At 45.3% G+C, this 15,623-nt stretch overlaps 1 protein-coding gene across 1 annotated transcript in view; it reads right to left on the bottom strand.

Moving 5' to 3' along the window:
* The window catches only part of doc2a (double C2-like domains, alpha), an 82,227-nt gene continuing 66,604 nt past the window's right edge, over positions 1 to 15,623 (bottom strand). The window contains exons 8-11 of the mRNA XM_080905677.1: positions 7,821 to 8,026; positions 5,347 to 5,428; positions 3,730 to 3,826; positions 1 to 3,359 (exon numbers count right to left, since the gene is read on the bottom strand). Coding sequence (XP_080761803.1) covers positions 3,223 to 3,359; positions 3,730 to 3,826; positions 5,347 to 5,428; positions 7,821 to 8,026 — 522 coding nt within the window. The 3' untranslated portion in view covers positions 1 to 3,222. The remainder of the gene's footprint in view (positions 3,360 to 3,729; positions 3,827 to 5,346; positions 5,429 to 7,820; positions 8,027 to 15,623) is intronic.

Here is a 15,623-nt window from a genome sequence, read left to right on the forward strand (position 1 = left end):
TCTAACTCGTTTCACTCATTCAATAACTTTATTTGCTGTATCTGTTGTCTTGGTTGGAAAGTTGTTCCAAAAAATAAAAGTTGTGTTAATATTGGAGACATCAACGTCTGCTTCACTCGCTTCTTGAACTTTGAGGCGATAATTCACTGTCATAGGCCTGAACCTCATGCTCTAAAGTCTATTTCTGATCCCAGCTAGCTAACTCATCAGCTTCAAGTCAAGAGCTGCGTCCCAAAACGTCGGCTGCATCCTCCTGAGGCCGCATTTGTAGACCGATTACGTCACAGCAACGCAACGAAGGCTGTCCAAATTCGTAGACTCCTCCGAATGCGGCCGACAAATGCGTCCTCCTTTTCCCCAGATTTGAAGGATGGGTCGTGTGTGTCCTTCATGGTCCACCATATCCCAGAATTCATAGCGCAGCCCAGTCAATTCCAGTTTCCAACAATGGTGGCAGCTACTAAGTTTTAATATTTCTCTTATTTCTCTTTCTGGGTCACAAATTAAAGCTTTAACATATTTTCAGGTGAAAATGTAGCTGTGTAAACCTCAAATATCTGTTCGTTTCATCAAGACATCGCATATTTGCTCTGACGTTTTCAGAGACGTCTGTTACCCACCAGCTCGATCGCTGACCGGGAGCTCGAGGGTCACTGGAGCCGACAAGAGCAGCGAACTCCCAGCTTCATCGTTTTCAGACCCCCTGTGATCTTTCGTTACTCAGGTTAAACATGATATATACGTCACTTGGATAACCTAAAAACGTAATTGTTTGGCTTTTTTCAGTGTTTTATTTGTTCGTGAGTAAATCGGTTTGGCTGAGATCAAAGTTATTAGATTAGATAAAATAAAACTTTATTAATCCCCCAGGTGGGTTCCTCTGGGATTTTCACACAGCTGAATAAACGACCAACTATCCAGCAGTCCCAGTGACATGTAAGCGTCCACGTGATTAATCACTCGTGAGTGCAGACAGAGTAATCGAGGGCGTTACCTCCATGTCTGCACAGGGAGGGGAACTTGCATTCTTTGTCATGGCCACAGAAAAGGACCCTCGCCTCCCTTCCTGCTGAGTTTATGTGTCAGTCATTAGTTTCAGGTAAAGTTAAATAAAACCATAAACTTATTTTTAACGTATCTGTATATATGTGAGAGAATAAAACTGCAATAGATCCCCTTTAAGACTGGTGGTCACTGCTGTGGATGGAGTCCTCGCTGACGCACATGCTTGAGTCACCACAGAGTAATACATATGAACAAAAACTTTTACCAGAGATTATTTTAAAATGCAGTTAGGATGATATTTGCACGGTGCTCCGCAAAATAAAGCTTTGCATCCAAACTCCATCAAAAGTGTTTCTGGTCCCAAACCACAGCTACAGTAAGGAAAAGCACCCCGTCAAGTCTTTTTCCCCAACAACACACTTGAAAAAGCTACCCACTGATTTAAACAGGTCTCATTACCACAGACGTAATGTTACACTGGAGGCGTAACTGAACTGAAGTTACATTCGTCATCATTTTCAACCAGTTTTTACCAACAAAACTAAACCAAATGATCCACAACAGCGAACAGAAACCCCACGTCCTCCGTGTGACGGCTGAACCTCAACAAAACGACGGCATCATCCAAAGGGCAGGAAGGTTTTGACCTCCCTGAACCCATGAGTTAAAACACCACCAACTGTAAGACTCCACTTTACACCAGCAAACGTAAAGCTTCACGTTGTCCATATTTTGATGTGTTTCATCTTTAAATGGGTTCAGCTTCCTCTCCACACGTTACTCCACGATGCCGAAGCACATCGAGCTGAAATATTCCGTTTATCAAAGCGCCGACTGTCACATAAGACTTTCAGTTCAGACACGTTATGGATGCTAGGTCGGTTAAAACTGGAATGAAATTTGGACGTTTTGTGCAGGAGCAGTGGGAAATCATTCAGAGCGCCTCCTGCTGAACTGCCGACATTTTGTGTCAAATGGGATTAACAGGAAGTGGATCAGCTCAGCTGTTCTTTGCTACAAGTCCATCAGCTTTTTAGCTAGCTAACGTTAGCGCTCAGTTTCTCCCAAAAGCTCTTTTAGCTGTTAGCTATAGTGCAACACAAGACACGTCCATGCATGTTTCTCACAGTCTGGATTATACGTACATGTAAACCTGGCACAGCATGCTGTGTAAGTACTGCAGGACTGAACTGTGCTCGAGCAAAGGAACAACAGTTCAGTGTAAACAGAGAACAGAGATTTTCTGACTGCTTGACTTTCTCGTTTTTACTTTTTAAAAGAGCACCAGACACGTAATGCACAGGAAAATAACATGCAAATCCATTTCAGCCTTAAATTCCACACATTTTCTCTTAACTTTGATGAATTCCTATGATGGCAAATTAGGCCAGGAGAGGGCAAAAATCACAACTAAGGGGCTCGGCAGAGGAGCGAGATTATGAGGGAAAAAATGGCAAATTTATGAGAGAAAATATAAAATTACTAAAGAAAAACAGCAAAAAAATATGAGAAAAATTGTATATTTACTAGAATTTAAACTTCTCCAAAAAAAAAGGAAAATTCAAGAGGAAACAGAGAAAATGTATGAATAAGAATGAAAAAAAAAACCCAAAGACAAAAGTCTTTTGATGTGAAAATATAAGAAAACCAAACAAACTAAAAAGATACAAATACACAAATTTTATGAAAAATGGGCAGATTTACAAAAAAATTAAGTAAAATTTAAAACAAGGTTCATGAAAAGCTGCCAAAACATGTCAAAGATAATATTATTGTTTACAAAACGTTCATTTTTTGTGGCAAATTTGTAACTTTTCTCAAAACGTTTGAGGTTTTTGTTTTAATTTAATTGTAATGCCTCTTCCAGCCCCTTAGTTTCTGTAAATGTTGTTTGCCACATCGCGTCACCGGAGAGTTCCACCCTTCATGAGTCTGGAGATTGACCCTGTTTTTTGATGCTGAGTGCAGATGTGACGCTGCTGATGGACCCAACGGCCTCTTTGCTCCAGATGACTTACAGATCAATAATGAAGGCACACCACCATGCTGCTCCGGCCTCGCCCTGCTCTCATGGCGGCTCATATTATAATACACTCGTCCATTAAGTTACCGCTGTTTCCTGTGCTGAAGTCGCTCACGTCTGTGCTGTAAAAACCCCGAGAATCTCTGTGAACATCGACAGCGACCGTCTGCATGCGTGGACGCCGCTGCTCGGGGTTAGTCGTGGCTGAGGGTTCGCGGCAGCTCGTTGGTCAGGATGTGCCACCGCTCCACCCTTTGGCCCTTGTTCTTCAGGCAGTCGGTCCAGTGACGGAGGGCGTCACCCTGGGACTTGGAGCTCAGACAGACGCCACCTGAACAACAGGAAGGAAGCACAGGAAGACTTCCTGCAGTTAGCGTAACAGTCTCGCCTCAGGTGTCCTCTCTGGCTGTTTGAGGACAAACATGAGAATACTAACGGAGTAGGAACCGTTTATGAAAACGGAAGAATTAAGTCAGTAATCCAGATGGTAATTGTGATAAATATGCAGTGATAAGCTTAAACACACTAATCTCAGCATGTGTTAGACTCATGAATATTTACAGCAGTTTTTCACAGCTGAGCCAGAGGACGATGTTAAACTTACTGAGACACTCCACGCAAGTACAAAACACATTTCTGACAACTTCCCAAGAAGCTGCAGGGTTCAGGCGAGTGGTGGATGGGGCTGATCGCTCGCTCACCTATGAAGTCGTTGGAGCGGCCCAGGTCGTAGTCCCACACTGTGACCTCCAGAGTCTTGTTGGCCAGCTCTGACAGGGAGATCTCATAGAAGAACTCCTGCAGTGAACACAGAAACAAGAGGAAGAGATGCAGGGATGGAGTGCATACGGGGCTGAGAGGTGGTCCTCCACGCTGGGTGGACCTGCAGCTCAGATGAGGCAACCAGACCCTCCAACCCCATCAGGAAGCTAAAATTCACTGATTGGTCAGATCCACCGATCCTAATGTTACAGATCCTCCTCGCTTTGACCCATCGAGAACTCTGCGGACTTCTGAAGGTGTTCTCTGCCCTCCATGGATCGGCCTCATTTTCCCAGCAGACCCTACAGTTCCTCAGTCGGATCGAGATCTTGGGACCAAGGCCAAGTCAACACCTCAAACTAGTTTTCCGACCTGTTCTCATCTCTCGGTGTTGAAAAGTCGTCTTTGTGGCGTTGTTCAGACCAGTCTGTCACTCCCACCTTGTCTTTGTCGAGAAGGTGAACCCGGGGTACATCTGGAACTTGGTAGAGAGACCTTGTTTGGCTTTGAAGTGCTTCAGGAGGAACTGGAAGACAATGCTGCTGGAAAATGATGTCTTATTCATCTCTGGCTCTCTTCCACAGCATGTCTTTTGTCCTGTCTTCCTCCCCTCAGCTCAACCTCCCTGAGCCTGGTTCTGCTGAAGGTTTCTTCCTGTTAAAACCTGTTAAAAGGGAGTTTTTCCTTCCCACTGTCACCAAGTACTTGCTCACAGGGCTTTGTGTGATTGTTAATGATATTGATTCTCTGTAATATTGCAGGGTCTTTACCCTGATTAGAACTGGAATACCCTGATTAAATGGTAAATGGCCTGTATTTGTACAGCGCTTTTCTAGTCCCTAAGGACCCCAAAGCGCTTTACACATCCAGTCATCCACCCATTCACACACACATTCACACACTGGTGATGGCAGCTACATTGTAGCCACAGCCACCCTGGGGCGCACTGACAGAGGCGAGGCTGCGCCACTGGCGCCACCGGGCCCTCTGACCACCACCAGTAGGCAACGGGTGAAGTGTCTTGCCCAAGGACACAACGACCGAGACTGTCCAAGCCGGGGCTCGAACCGGCAACCTTCCGATTACAAGACGAACTCCCAACTCTTGAGCTACGATTAATTGGCCGCCCCCACATGACTGGACTTTTAACACCTAAATCACATATTCTAACTTCACCAAAGTCTTCTCCTTAACAAAATGTTTCTAGCAACATCTATTGATACTTCAAAGCAATACATTTTACAGTTTCTTCCATAAAATTAGGAAATAGTGTTTGCACTTGAATTTTTTCCATCACCAGCTAGAAAAACTCATTTCTGTGCCAGAGAAGCGCAGTCGGTCTATCATCCGCCGATGTGGGAGAAACACAGGAGTTATTTCCTCTGAGAGGAAAACAACATGCAGGAGATTCATCCTCCAGCGATGGCGTCGGCGAGCCGGACCCGATATAAATGAAACTTTAACCGCTGAGGTGAATAGAGCGAGCTTGTTAACAGCACTGCTGTGTGAGGGCAGAGCTGCCGTTCGGCCGAGGGGAGCAGCTGCGGGGATCTTACCTCGTTAAATTCAGGGTTCAGGGTCCTTTTCATCACGGCCGTTTTGTGCTTGGATTTCTTCTCTATGTCGGGCTTCAGGTATCTGACAGCAGAAGCAGAAAAGGAGGAGAAACATCAATATGTGTGTCTGCAGAAACTATTAATATACAGAAATATCTGCAGAGTTTCAGTGGAAAAGTCCTGTGAATGCTGAGGAAGGGGATAATAAATAAATAAAGACTGAATTCAGCTAATTAAACAGATCCGTTCAGTTACTCTGTTTGGGAGTTTCATATCATATCAGTGACTTGGAGAGGAGGTGAATGTTTCCGTTGTGTGTGGTTGCTGTTAATAAGAAATGCATTAATGAGAGAAAACAAAGCGATCTGAAGTCATAGACTGTAAATGAAGCTTAATTAAACGAGTGTTTGGGAGCCCGAGGCGACAGTCGCTCTGCGCAGGATGAATTTCATGCTGCTGTCTGATGAAATCCTGGAAGTCATCGTTATTGAAGCTGTAATGCAGAAATAATCGAGTCAGTTTTACAGTGCTGACTGCGAAGTGATTAACCCAAACCTAATCATGCCCCGAACTCTTAGAGCAGAAGGTAAAAGGATGCTCTGAGGGGCTGTACAGACGGAGAACAGCCAGAAGAAGGCGAGGAGAAACTGTGAGTGCGGGCAAAGTAAAAGTCGATCTTTATCAGGATGTGAACCTCCCAACCAGGACTAGTTGTTCTGGCTGCGTCTCCGTTTGTATTCAGCGAGCGTGCAACAGGAAAAAACAAAAAAACAACAACTGTCGTCCTCTTCAAAGCGAGTGTCCCTCGAGAGGAAACAAAAGCAGAGGAGAAGCTTTAAGCTCCGGCCCCCGGTGTTTCCCTGTGACAGAGCCGAGACGCCACTCGCAATGCTCTCTCCTTCACGCTAATTATCCTTCCTGCCAGGAAACAGACGCAGCTTTTAAACAATAACTGCTTCCTTGATTTGCAAAAGTTAATAAGATGGCAAAACTCCAGCTTTTAATTGTCTTTTTCAGGCAGAAGTGTCGGGTTAAGTCCTCAGCGATGGCTGCAGGGAGGAAACCGCAGAAAAAAACAAAGAAATCTTTGTTTTCATTCTGGACCAACGTGCCGACCAGCACCACTCACCAGCCCTGCTTTTAAACAGTTACTCGGGGAGACCATTATCTTTTTGGTTAACGGCCAAAATGCTGAAACATTAACAGAAGCTTTTCCACAAAAAGGCACTTCACTGCTCAAACACGCCAAAATATCTCCAAAATATGACTTTTCTTCTTTAAATAAATATATCTGGCTGGAAATGTAAAAGTTTAGGTACAAATTAGGAATTAAAAAGCTCTCACTGATTAGAAGTAACCTCTTAGTGCCTAAAAGCAAAACACACTGAACTAAAAAATATTTTTAATGTGTCTGAATGAAGACCTTTTGTTTCGTTATACAAAATATATTTACAGAAGAATTTTTTATAATGAGCGGCAGTTCAGATCAGTCCAAAAAGACTTTTTCTGATTCCTTTGGAGAACTCTGAGCTTTGTCTTCACTCCGATCGCTTAATCTGTAAAATTCTTCAAAGAAGTTTTACTGCTGAAGACAGCATGAACACAGGACTGCAGCGCCCCCTGCAGGTTATGGTTGGAATCTTTTTCCACCTTTGGGACATAAAAACTAACGATGAAACCTGCAGTCCCCCTAGTGTCCAGCAGAGGCAGCCGTGAGTCAGTCCTCACACCGAGCGCATCTACTGCGGGTGTGGTGCCTGTTATCGGACCCGGAGTTAGCAACATCCCCCAAAAACACGAAGAGGAGAGTCCTGGCCCCCAGCCCTGCCAGTGTAGCAGAAATGATGAGGATGATGATGCAGCAGCAGCCGTTCTTCTCTGCGTGAGTAGCTTAATGTTGTTCGTGTGTAATTTACGTTGAGTAGGCTAACCACGTTATTACATTAATGCATGTAAGGTGAACTAGCAAACATCATCATAGCTACATGCGGCTGTCTTCTTGTTTGATGGCAGATACTCCCTTCACCCTGGCCAAAAAGGCTAAAATGACCAAAGAAAAAGTGGAAAACAGCTAAACATGAGTGGTTTTTGGACAAAGTTTGTGTTTTTTCCATTGTTTAAGCACTGCTTCCAGCCAAGAGTGATACCATATATGCCCCATAGCTGCAGAAAAGGCTAACATTGTTATCTTTTTACAAAAAAACAGCTGAACATGAGAGGTTTTTGGACAAAGTTTGTGTTCTCCATTCTTTAAGCACCGGCACCGTTTCAAAAGTACCGGTTTGGTACCGGTATCGGATAAAACCTAAACGATACCCATCCCTATTCACAGCTGAAACAAACAGCCTGATACGCAAACTGATTGGTCTAAATCAGACCCATCCACAGCCAATGAACAGCACCGTTCATGATTTCAAAGGAAAATGAATTTAGTCTTGGACTCACACACACACACACACACGTGGGGCTCTTACATTTTCACGTAGGGGTCGGAGAATCCGTTAACATCCATGGCTGCCAAGTGGGCGCAGCGCTTCACGCCCACACAGAGACCCCCGTTGCGAGGGCCTTCACCTCCACCTTCTACGGCTTTATCCTCCAGACTGACCGGAGGCAGGAACTGAAGGGAGAGGAGAAGACGACCTCGCTCCTCCAGGCTGTGCAGCTGCTCGTTCTCCCACTGCGGACAAGATTACACCGTTATCAGGGAAGTCGTGTCAGGTGCGTCATGTGACAGCTCAGGTTAGCCTGGGATGGTTTTCACGTGTGCAGAGGACGATGAAGATGGAACTAACTCATCATCAAGCTGTTTTCTCACAGCACAGGAAGTCTTTCTGCAATCACAGCCACCTGGTGGCCTTCAGGTAGAAGCAGGGTTTAAGGCATTTACGCTTCATTTTAACGTCCATGTTTTAAACCCTTTACCCCAGCAAGCAGTAACGGTCAGGGAACCTTTGGGGAACGTTCCCTGAAGATCCTTTGGGTTTTTTCATCGGGTTAAACAAATGAAAGTTTTAGGGTTGTAAATGTAATAAATACAAAAGCAACGAATGTGCAACTGGACATGTAGATTTGAACTCTGCACCGGGTGTTCATCACACCATTGCCAGCTGCCATTAAACCCCAGAGAAGAAGAGTCTGCCAGCCTTGTTTTCACCAGGATTATGTGGAGGAGGCGTTTTTCCACACTGAGCTGATTCTGCAGTGTAAACGTAAAGCAGGCGAAACTGTTTTTTAATAATGATCTCTCACTGTGATGATGTCACCCTCTGACCTGGTTATGTCTTCATAATATAACAAATTATATTTATAATTATATTAATTATTATATTATTATAGTTATTAACTGCAGACATGTAAGCAAAGAGCTGAAGCTCTTCATCATCCGTGTCGGAACAGCTGGGAACATTTCCCTTTATTTTCCTGTCAGTGGGGAAAATATGGAATTGCGAGCTGTTATCAGGGCTCGCTTTAAATCTTTATGCTTTCTACATGCTGACAGCACACAACAATCACAGTTTCTACGTTTTAAGGCCTTTTTATCATTTTTCCACCAATAAATCAGGACGTTGACCTCGGTGGATGGAAGGAATTTTAATGATTGTTAACATGAGCTCGCTCAACACGCCACAGAGTTTTATCAGAATTCATTAAAATGTTTTCGAGCTATCGCCTTTGCAGACAGAGACACACACACACACACACACACACACACACACACACACACACACACACACACACACACACACACACACACACGCATATCATCTCATTGCAGAGGTATATGAGCTACAGCGTGTGGAGTCACATTAAGCTGGTGGTCTTTCCTGCACAGTCTCCGTGCCTGAGGAGAAAAACACTGACCCTTCATAAACATATGTACTGTATGTAAAACTTAACCATGAAATAAACTTCAGCAGAGGTTTCTCTGAGCTATAGTCTCAATTTATGCTGGACATTGCTGCTCTGTAACTGACAGCTTACATTACAACAGCCTGTGAAACCATGTTTGTGATTCTGCGCCAAATCACAACAACACAGAAAAACCCACCAATCATATGACCCCCTATGAGCAGCACTTTGGCGACAGTGGGAAGGAAAAACTCCCTTTTAACAGGAAGAAACCTCCAGCAGAACCAGGCTCAGGGAGGGGCGGGGCCATCTGCTGTGATTGGTTGGGGTGAGAGAAGGGAGACAGGATAAAGACATGCTGTGGAAGAGAGACAGAGATTAATAACAGATATGATTCAATGCAGAGAGGTCTGTTAATACATAGTGAGTGAAGACGAAACACCCAGTGCATCATGGGAATCCCCCGGCAGCCTATTGCAGCATAACTAAGGGAGGATTCAGGGTCACCTGGTCCAGCCCTAACTATATGCTTTAGCAAAAAGGAAAGTTTGAAGCCTAATCTTGAAAGTAGAGATAGTGTCTGTCTCCTGAATCCAAACTGGAAGCTGGTTCCACAGAAGAGGGGCCTGAAAACTGAAGGCTCTGCCTCCCATTCTACTTTTAAATACTCTAGGAACAACAAGTAGGCCTGCAGAGCGAGAGCGAAGTGCTCTAATAGGGTGATATGGTACTACAAGGTCATTAAGATAAGATGGGGCCTGATTATTTAAGACCTTGTATGTGAGGAGCAGGATTTTGAATTCTGGATTTAACAGGAAGCCAAAACAGGAGAAATCTGCTCTCTTTCTAGTCCCTGTCAGGACTCTTGCTGCAGAAAGAAGTTGAAGACTTGAGGAAAGTTGCCTGATGTGAATCTAACATCAGACGCTTTGGATTAATTTCCCTTCGGAGCTTCAGTTTCTCCTGCTTCAGCTGCTTTGATGGTTTCGCTTCAGGTGTTTCAGAGTTCATATTGCAGACCGGCTCCCACAGGTGAGAACGCTCTTGAACCGGGAACCAGAGAGTCGCTGTGACATGGAAGCCCTGTGTGTTCTCTTTGAGTGTGAGGCTGCCAGATTTATAATGACCGCGTCTACAAAGAGCTCTGTTCATTATTTCCACAGAAGAGGCCACGCTGTGAGGCAGGGATGCTGTTTTTGGCCTGACAGGTGAGGATTTCACATCTGTCACAGTTCCCTGTGTGTCAATGAAAGCAAAGGCTACGTTCACACTGCAGGTCTTAATGCTCAATTCCGATTTTTTGATCAAATCCGATTTTTTTGTCTGCTCGTTCACACTACAAATAAAATGCGACAGCAAACGCGCTCTAGTGTGAACGCTCAAAGCGGCCCGCATGCGCAAAAGAAGCTGTCACACACAACGAGCTCTGTTTAGACCCAGAGCAACAGTATTGTTTGACTGATGGCCCTTAATATGCAGACTTCGGACTTCGTTTCCCAATTTTTGCTTTAAGTTATTTTGTTATTTACATAATAATGTAAATAACCTAATAATGATCCTTATTGCTGTTTAAGAGAGGAGCGGTGCTTCAAAGGATAGTTGCAGATTTCTGTCAGAATCTGCAGATTATACAGTACAAATAAAATGTTCACGTTGTCTTCCCAACAGTTTCACTAACATCTACACTGGATGTCCAGGAAGCGTTCGCGATGTCTTCTCTGGCGCTGATAATTGGCTTCAGTCTTGTGTCGGTGACGTAAAAGGCGGATTTAATGCGACTTGACCGTTCAAACAGCAGTCGCTTTCTAAAACATCGGATATGTATCGGATTCAGTACCACATACGAAAGTGACCCAGATCGGATTTGAAAATATCGGATTTGTGCCGTTCACACTGTCATAGCATGATCGGATATGGGTCGCATAGGGTCAAAAAAATCGGATTTGATGCGCTTTCGCCTGCAGTGTGAACGTAGCCAAAGAGTGGCAGTGATCCAGAGTCCAATACCCATGTGACCTGTGGGAGTGGGCACAGGCAGCGCTGTCAGGTCTGTCTGCTGTGAAGCACTTTGGTCCACGAGCTCTGAATGCTGACGCATTATTGCAGTTTTGTCTCTGTCCTTCGCCACAGCAGCTTTTAAACCATCAGCTGTGATCGAAGTGCAGACACGCAGCTTTAATCCAAGGGCTTTATCCAAAGTGTGGCATTAAAATTTGACTTATTCAGACATTGTTATGCACAGTCCCACAGCATCAGAGGCTCAAACGCCATCAGATGATCGCCTGACAGACAGTTTCAGGTCAGCCCAGTGCAGCTGATGCTCCAGTGGCGCAATCGGTCAGCGCGCGGTACTTATACGACAGTATTCAGCAGAGCGATGCCGAGGTTGTGAGTTCGAGCCTCACCTGGAGCACAGGTTTTACTCTCAGCCTGAACCAGCAGGTGAAGAAGGCTGAGTCTTAGGAAGCCGTGCGGGGGTGGGGAACTGCAGGGTTTAGATCTCACCCTGGGTCAACACACCTGAATCTAATGATTAGTTCATTACCAGCTTCTGGAGAACTTCAGGACATTTAAAACAGCTGTGTTGGATCAAGGACACGTCTAAAACCTGCAGGACACCGGGCTTTGAGGCCTGCAGTTGGACGCCCCTGGTTTAAAGGTTGGTGGTTTGATCCCTGGCTGCTCTGGACTGTGGGCCAAGATTTATGCAACAAGGATGCAGATGGTTCCCTCTGCAGGACTTCAGGTGTAATTATTTTGCCACAGATCCACCTCCTCTGAACTTTCACCTTCCTCCTCCTAACATCTGACCCTCCTTCACCTCATCCCTGCTCCTGTAGTCCTGCTGTCCTCTACAGAGGCCACAGTTTTATCCTGAAAGGGTTGAAATTACTGCACATTTCTGAAACCTCACTAAAACGTAAGTCCAAGATTCTCATATTAAAGAAACAAATAGATTTTTGTTTCTTTAAAATGTTCCCACAGATGGAGGAGATCAAACAGACACGTCTCCACAGCGATGGCGTTCGTTAAAACTCGTCTCACAGCAGGTCTTCGATTTGATCTCTCTGATCACGGCACAGCAGAAGGTACGAAGATCGATAGTTTAATCCTCCGTCTCTGCCTCGCCCTTCTCCCGGGGGGAGCTTTCCTGTCTCCGTCAGATGCCACGGGTTCACTCCATCACTCCCGCCGTTCTCATTACAGCCCTACTGAGCGTGCTCAGTTTATCACCTGGACCTTGGCCTAATTCACACTTCGACCTTTCACTGCGCTTTAAAAAGACAAAAGCTTCAGTTTGGAACTCTGTGAAGGGAAAATGAAAGGGCAGAGATTTTATTTAAGCCGTGTACTAACCGCCTCCTACGGTCTGAGTTGGTATTCAGCTCCAGCGAGCTCACTTTCCACCATTTGACACGAAGAGCTGCAGCTAAAAAAAGGAAAAGAGGTCGGGAATGAGCAGATCGATGGCTTTTACTGGGAACCAGCAGGGCCTGGCAGGATTTCTCTCCCGCCCACCAAACAGAGGGCGATGCACTTTGTAAACACTCCCAGCTGAAATCAGAGTCTACAAAGTGAAACTCCCATCCACACTTCAATGACTCCTCTGCTGCAGGAAATGTCATCACACCGGAGGTTCACGTTCCAGGTGAGTGGGTGACGTACAGCCGGCGCGCAGACTGAAGCTTCCACGCTCGACTTTGAAAGGGAAAGGTCTGAGCTGCACGGGTCATCCAGATAAACCGGCAGCAGGAAAGGATTTAAAATCTGCTGTTTGATGTTTTCCATGAGACTGAAAAGCAGCAAAAGCACCTGAGAGACGGTTTATCACGCTGCAAACTCTGCTTCAGTGTGCTTCACCCAACTTTTCATGTATTAAATGCTTTTGACTGCCTCAAACAGCCTGTGGACTGATCTCCACCTGAACGGCTCTGTGAATTTTCCACTTAAGTCCAAAAAGGATTTGACATCTTTCTTCTACTGCCAGCATCAACACGGAGTTCACATCAGGAAGGAAACTATGGACTGATGTTGACAGATGTTGACAGAGGATTCAGTGAGCTGTCTTTTGGTAATGCGGCTGAAAGCTAGCTCACAGTCACGCAACGCAGACGGAAAAAACATGGACGAGGATTCGGGGCTCGGAAACATGAAGTCAGTGTGGTGCTTGAAGCTGCGTACACACCAGGAGTGACCTGATAACCCGAGACCGCAGAAAGCAAACGACATTCAGTGACATCAGCAAAAAAACGCTTGTGACAGGAAGTGGCGGGACTCCGATAAACGTTTCTCAGATTTCAGCGGCGCGAGTGAAAGAGCTACCATGAATACATTAGAGTGTAACCTAGGCAACGAGAGCCTAAAATGTCCATAAGAGAGCAGCTGCTTGGTTGCAAAGCTTTAGGGAACGTTCCCTGAAGGCTCCTTAGAGTTCCCTTAGAGATCCTACAGACACAACCTTCAGGGAACAGTCGGAAATGCAACATTTAGGGAGCCTTTAGGGAACGTTCCCTCAAGGTTGCTGTTTGCTGCCTTCAGGGAACGTTTGCCACCAGGTGGCGATGAAAGACTTCCTACCCGATAGAACCTCTGACCTCTGTATACCTGCTGGGTTTATCTGCCCAGTCGCTTGTTTCTGGTCACACTGAATAAAAACGTAAAGTTTATTTCAGCTCCGTCATGCTGTGTTTCAAAAACCTGAGGTGTGACACTGCGTGCTCAGGTCCAATGACTCCAATGAGCCTGAAAATGAGGCGCTCCTCCGAGTCACATCACAGAGCTGCACATCAAGGTTTCACAGCAGGGCATCAGTGACCAGCGAGTGATGTCACGGCCACTGCGTCTGTCTTTGACTGTGAGACGAGGTCGCCAACATCAACTCATTCTGTGTTTTTCACAACAATATTTTACCAGCTTGAACACATTGTTTCTTTTGCTGTTGTTGGAAATGTGAATGCACTGTAACATAAACTGATGCTTTCTCCGTCTCTCGTCATCACATATTACGCTGTGAGTACATTTAGCTGGATTAACTGGATTAATCAAACCAGTTTGTCTGCATGGCTGAAGACGCCAAAACTACAAAGCCAAAGTCATGAGGCTCTGCAGCCCCAACTCCTGTTTTACAGCTGCAGGGGGAATTGAAACCATTTTCATCCAGCTGCCCACATAAAAAATAATAACTATTAATGGCAGAGCAAACATTAACTGCAACACATTATGATGTGTAATAAATACTGATGTCTTTTTTGAGCTGAGGGATGTAATTATACATATTCTGTGTCGCTAAAATTAGTTTAATTGGACTTTTTGTGTAAGCCTCTAAAAAGGGAAAACACTCAGCCTTTTAATTGCACTGCTAATCAATCAAATTACTTCATTTCCACAGAGAAAACGTGGAAAATGAGCCCGGAGAAGGAGCTCCTCTAATCCCCGGAGAGACTCCGAGCAGCTGTGTGTGTCTGGGTTGGATTTTCAGACTGAAGGTGAGTCATTAGGTAAAGATCTGTTTGTCTCCGCGCTGAGGCCAATTGGCTGAAAACAGCAACAGTAAAACACCCCCGAGCGTCCGTCTTTGTGAAAACACCTGTACGACCGCAGAGGCGGGCGCAGGCGGCTAATGAGCTTGCAGCCCTTTAAACAAATAAAAAAACAACAGCAGCAGCGAGCTGAGCCTGCGTCGTCCACGCCGCGTGAATCTAATCTGTAAAAGAGTTCGACTCGACACCAAAGCTCATTCCTTTCAAACGAAGACACGGCTCTGAATACATGTTTCTTTAATCACCCAAAGACAGCAGCCCCTCCACCTTGTTTTTAAACGTCACAGACGGGAAACATCCAGAAAATCAGAACAGGAAGTGAAGGTTCAACGCGTCAGCGTCAACCAGCAGGACGATTAGCAACAAGTGAGAATCAGGGATTTATATACCTAATCTGTATACAGTGATATAATCATATATATGATTATACATATAGATGGATTAGGATCAATCAGCTCTGTGCTCATACATCAAGGTACTTTTTGCACAACACACAGTGATTGTTGCACTTTTCTGTTGCACTGTTGTGTCTTTAATAATAATAATAATGGATACTTTATTGATCCCCATGGGGAAATTACTTGTTTTTCTCTGCATTTGACCCATTCACTCAGTGAAGCAGTGGGCAGCCCACTAAGCAGGCGCCCGGGGAGCAGTGTGTAGGGACGGTACCTTGCTCAGGGGTACCTCAGGGTAGCCGTTAAGTGGATTCGAACCGCCGACCTTCCGATCATGGGGCGACCACTTTACCTACTGAGCTATCCCTGCCCCTTTCTGATCATTATTAGCGATCAGAGCACACGGTCATCCCCTCGGACATGTGCAGGTACAGTTTAGTGACCGTCGCGACAGACTTATAACACGAGGTCCCGAGGGTCCCTGGGG

This window comes from Rhamphochromis sp. 'chilingali' (assembly GCF_963969265.1).
Source record: "Rhamphochromis sp. 'chilingali' genome assembly, chromosome: 15".
Classification (NCBI taxonomy): domain Eukaryota; kingdom Metazoa; phylum Chordata; class Actinopteri; order Cichliformes; family Cichlidae; genus Rhamphochromis; species Rhamphochromis sp. 'chilingali'.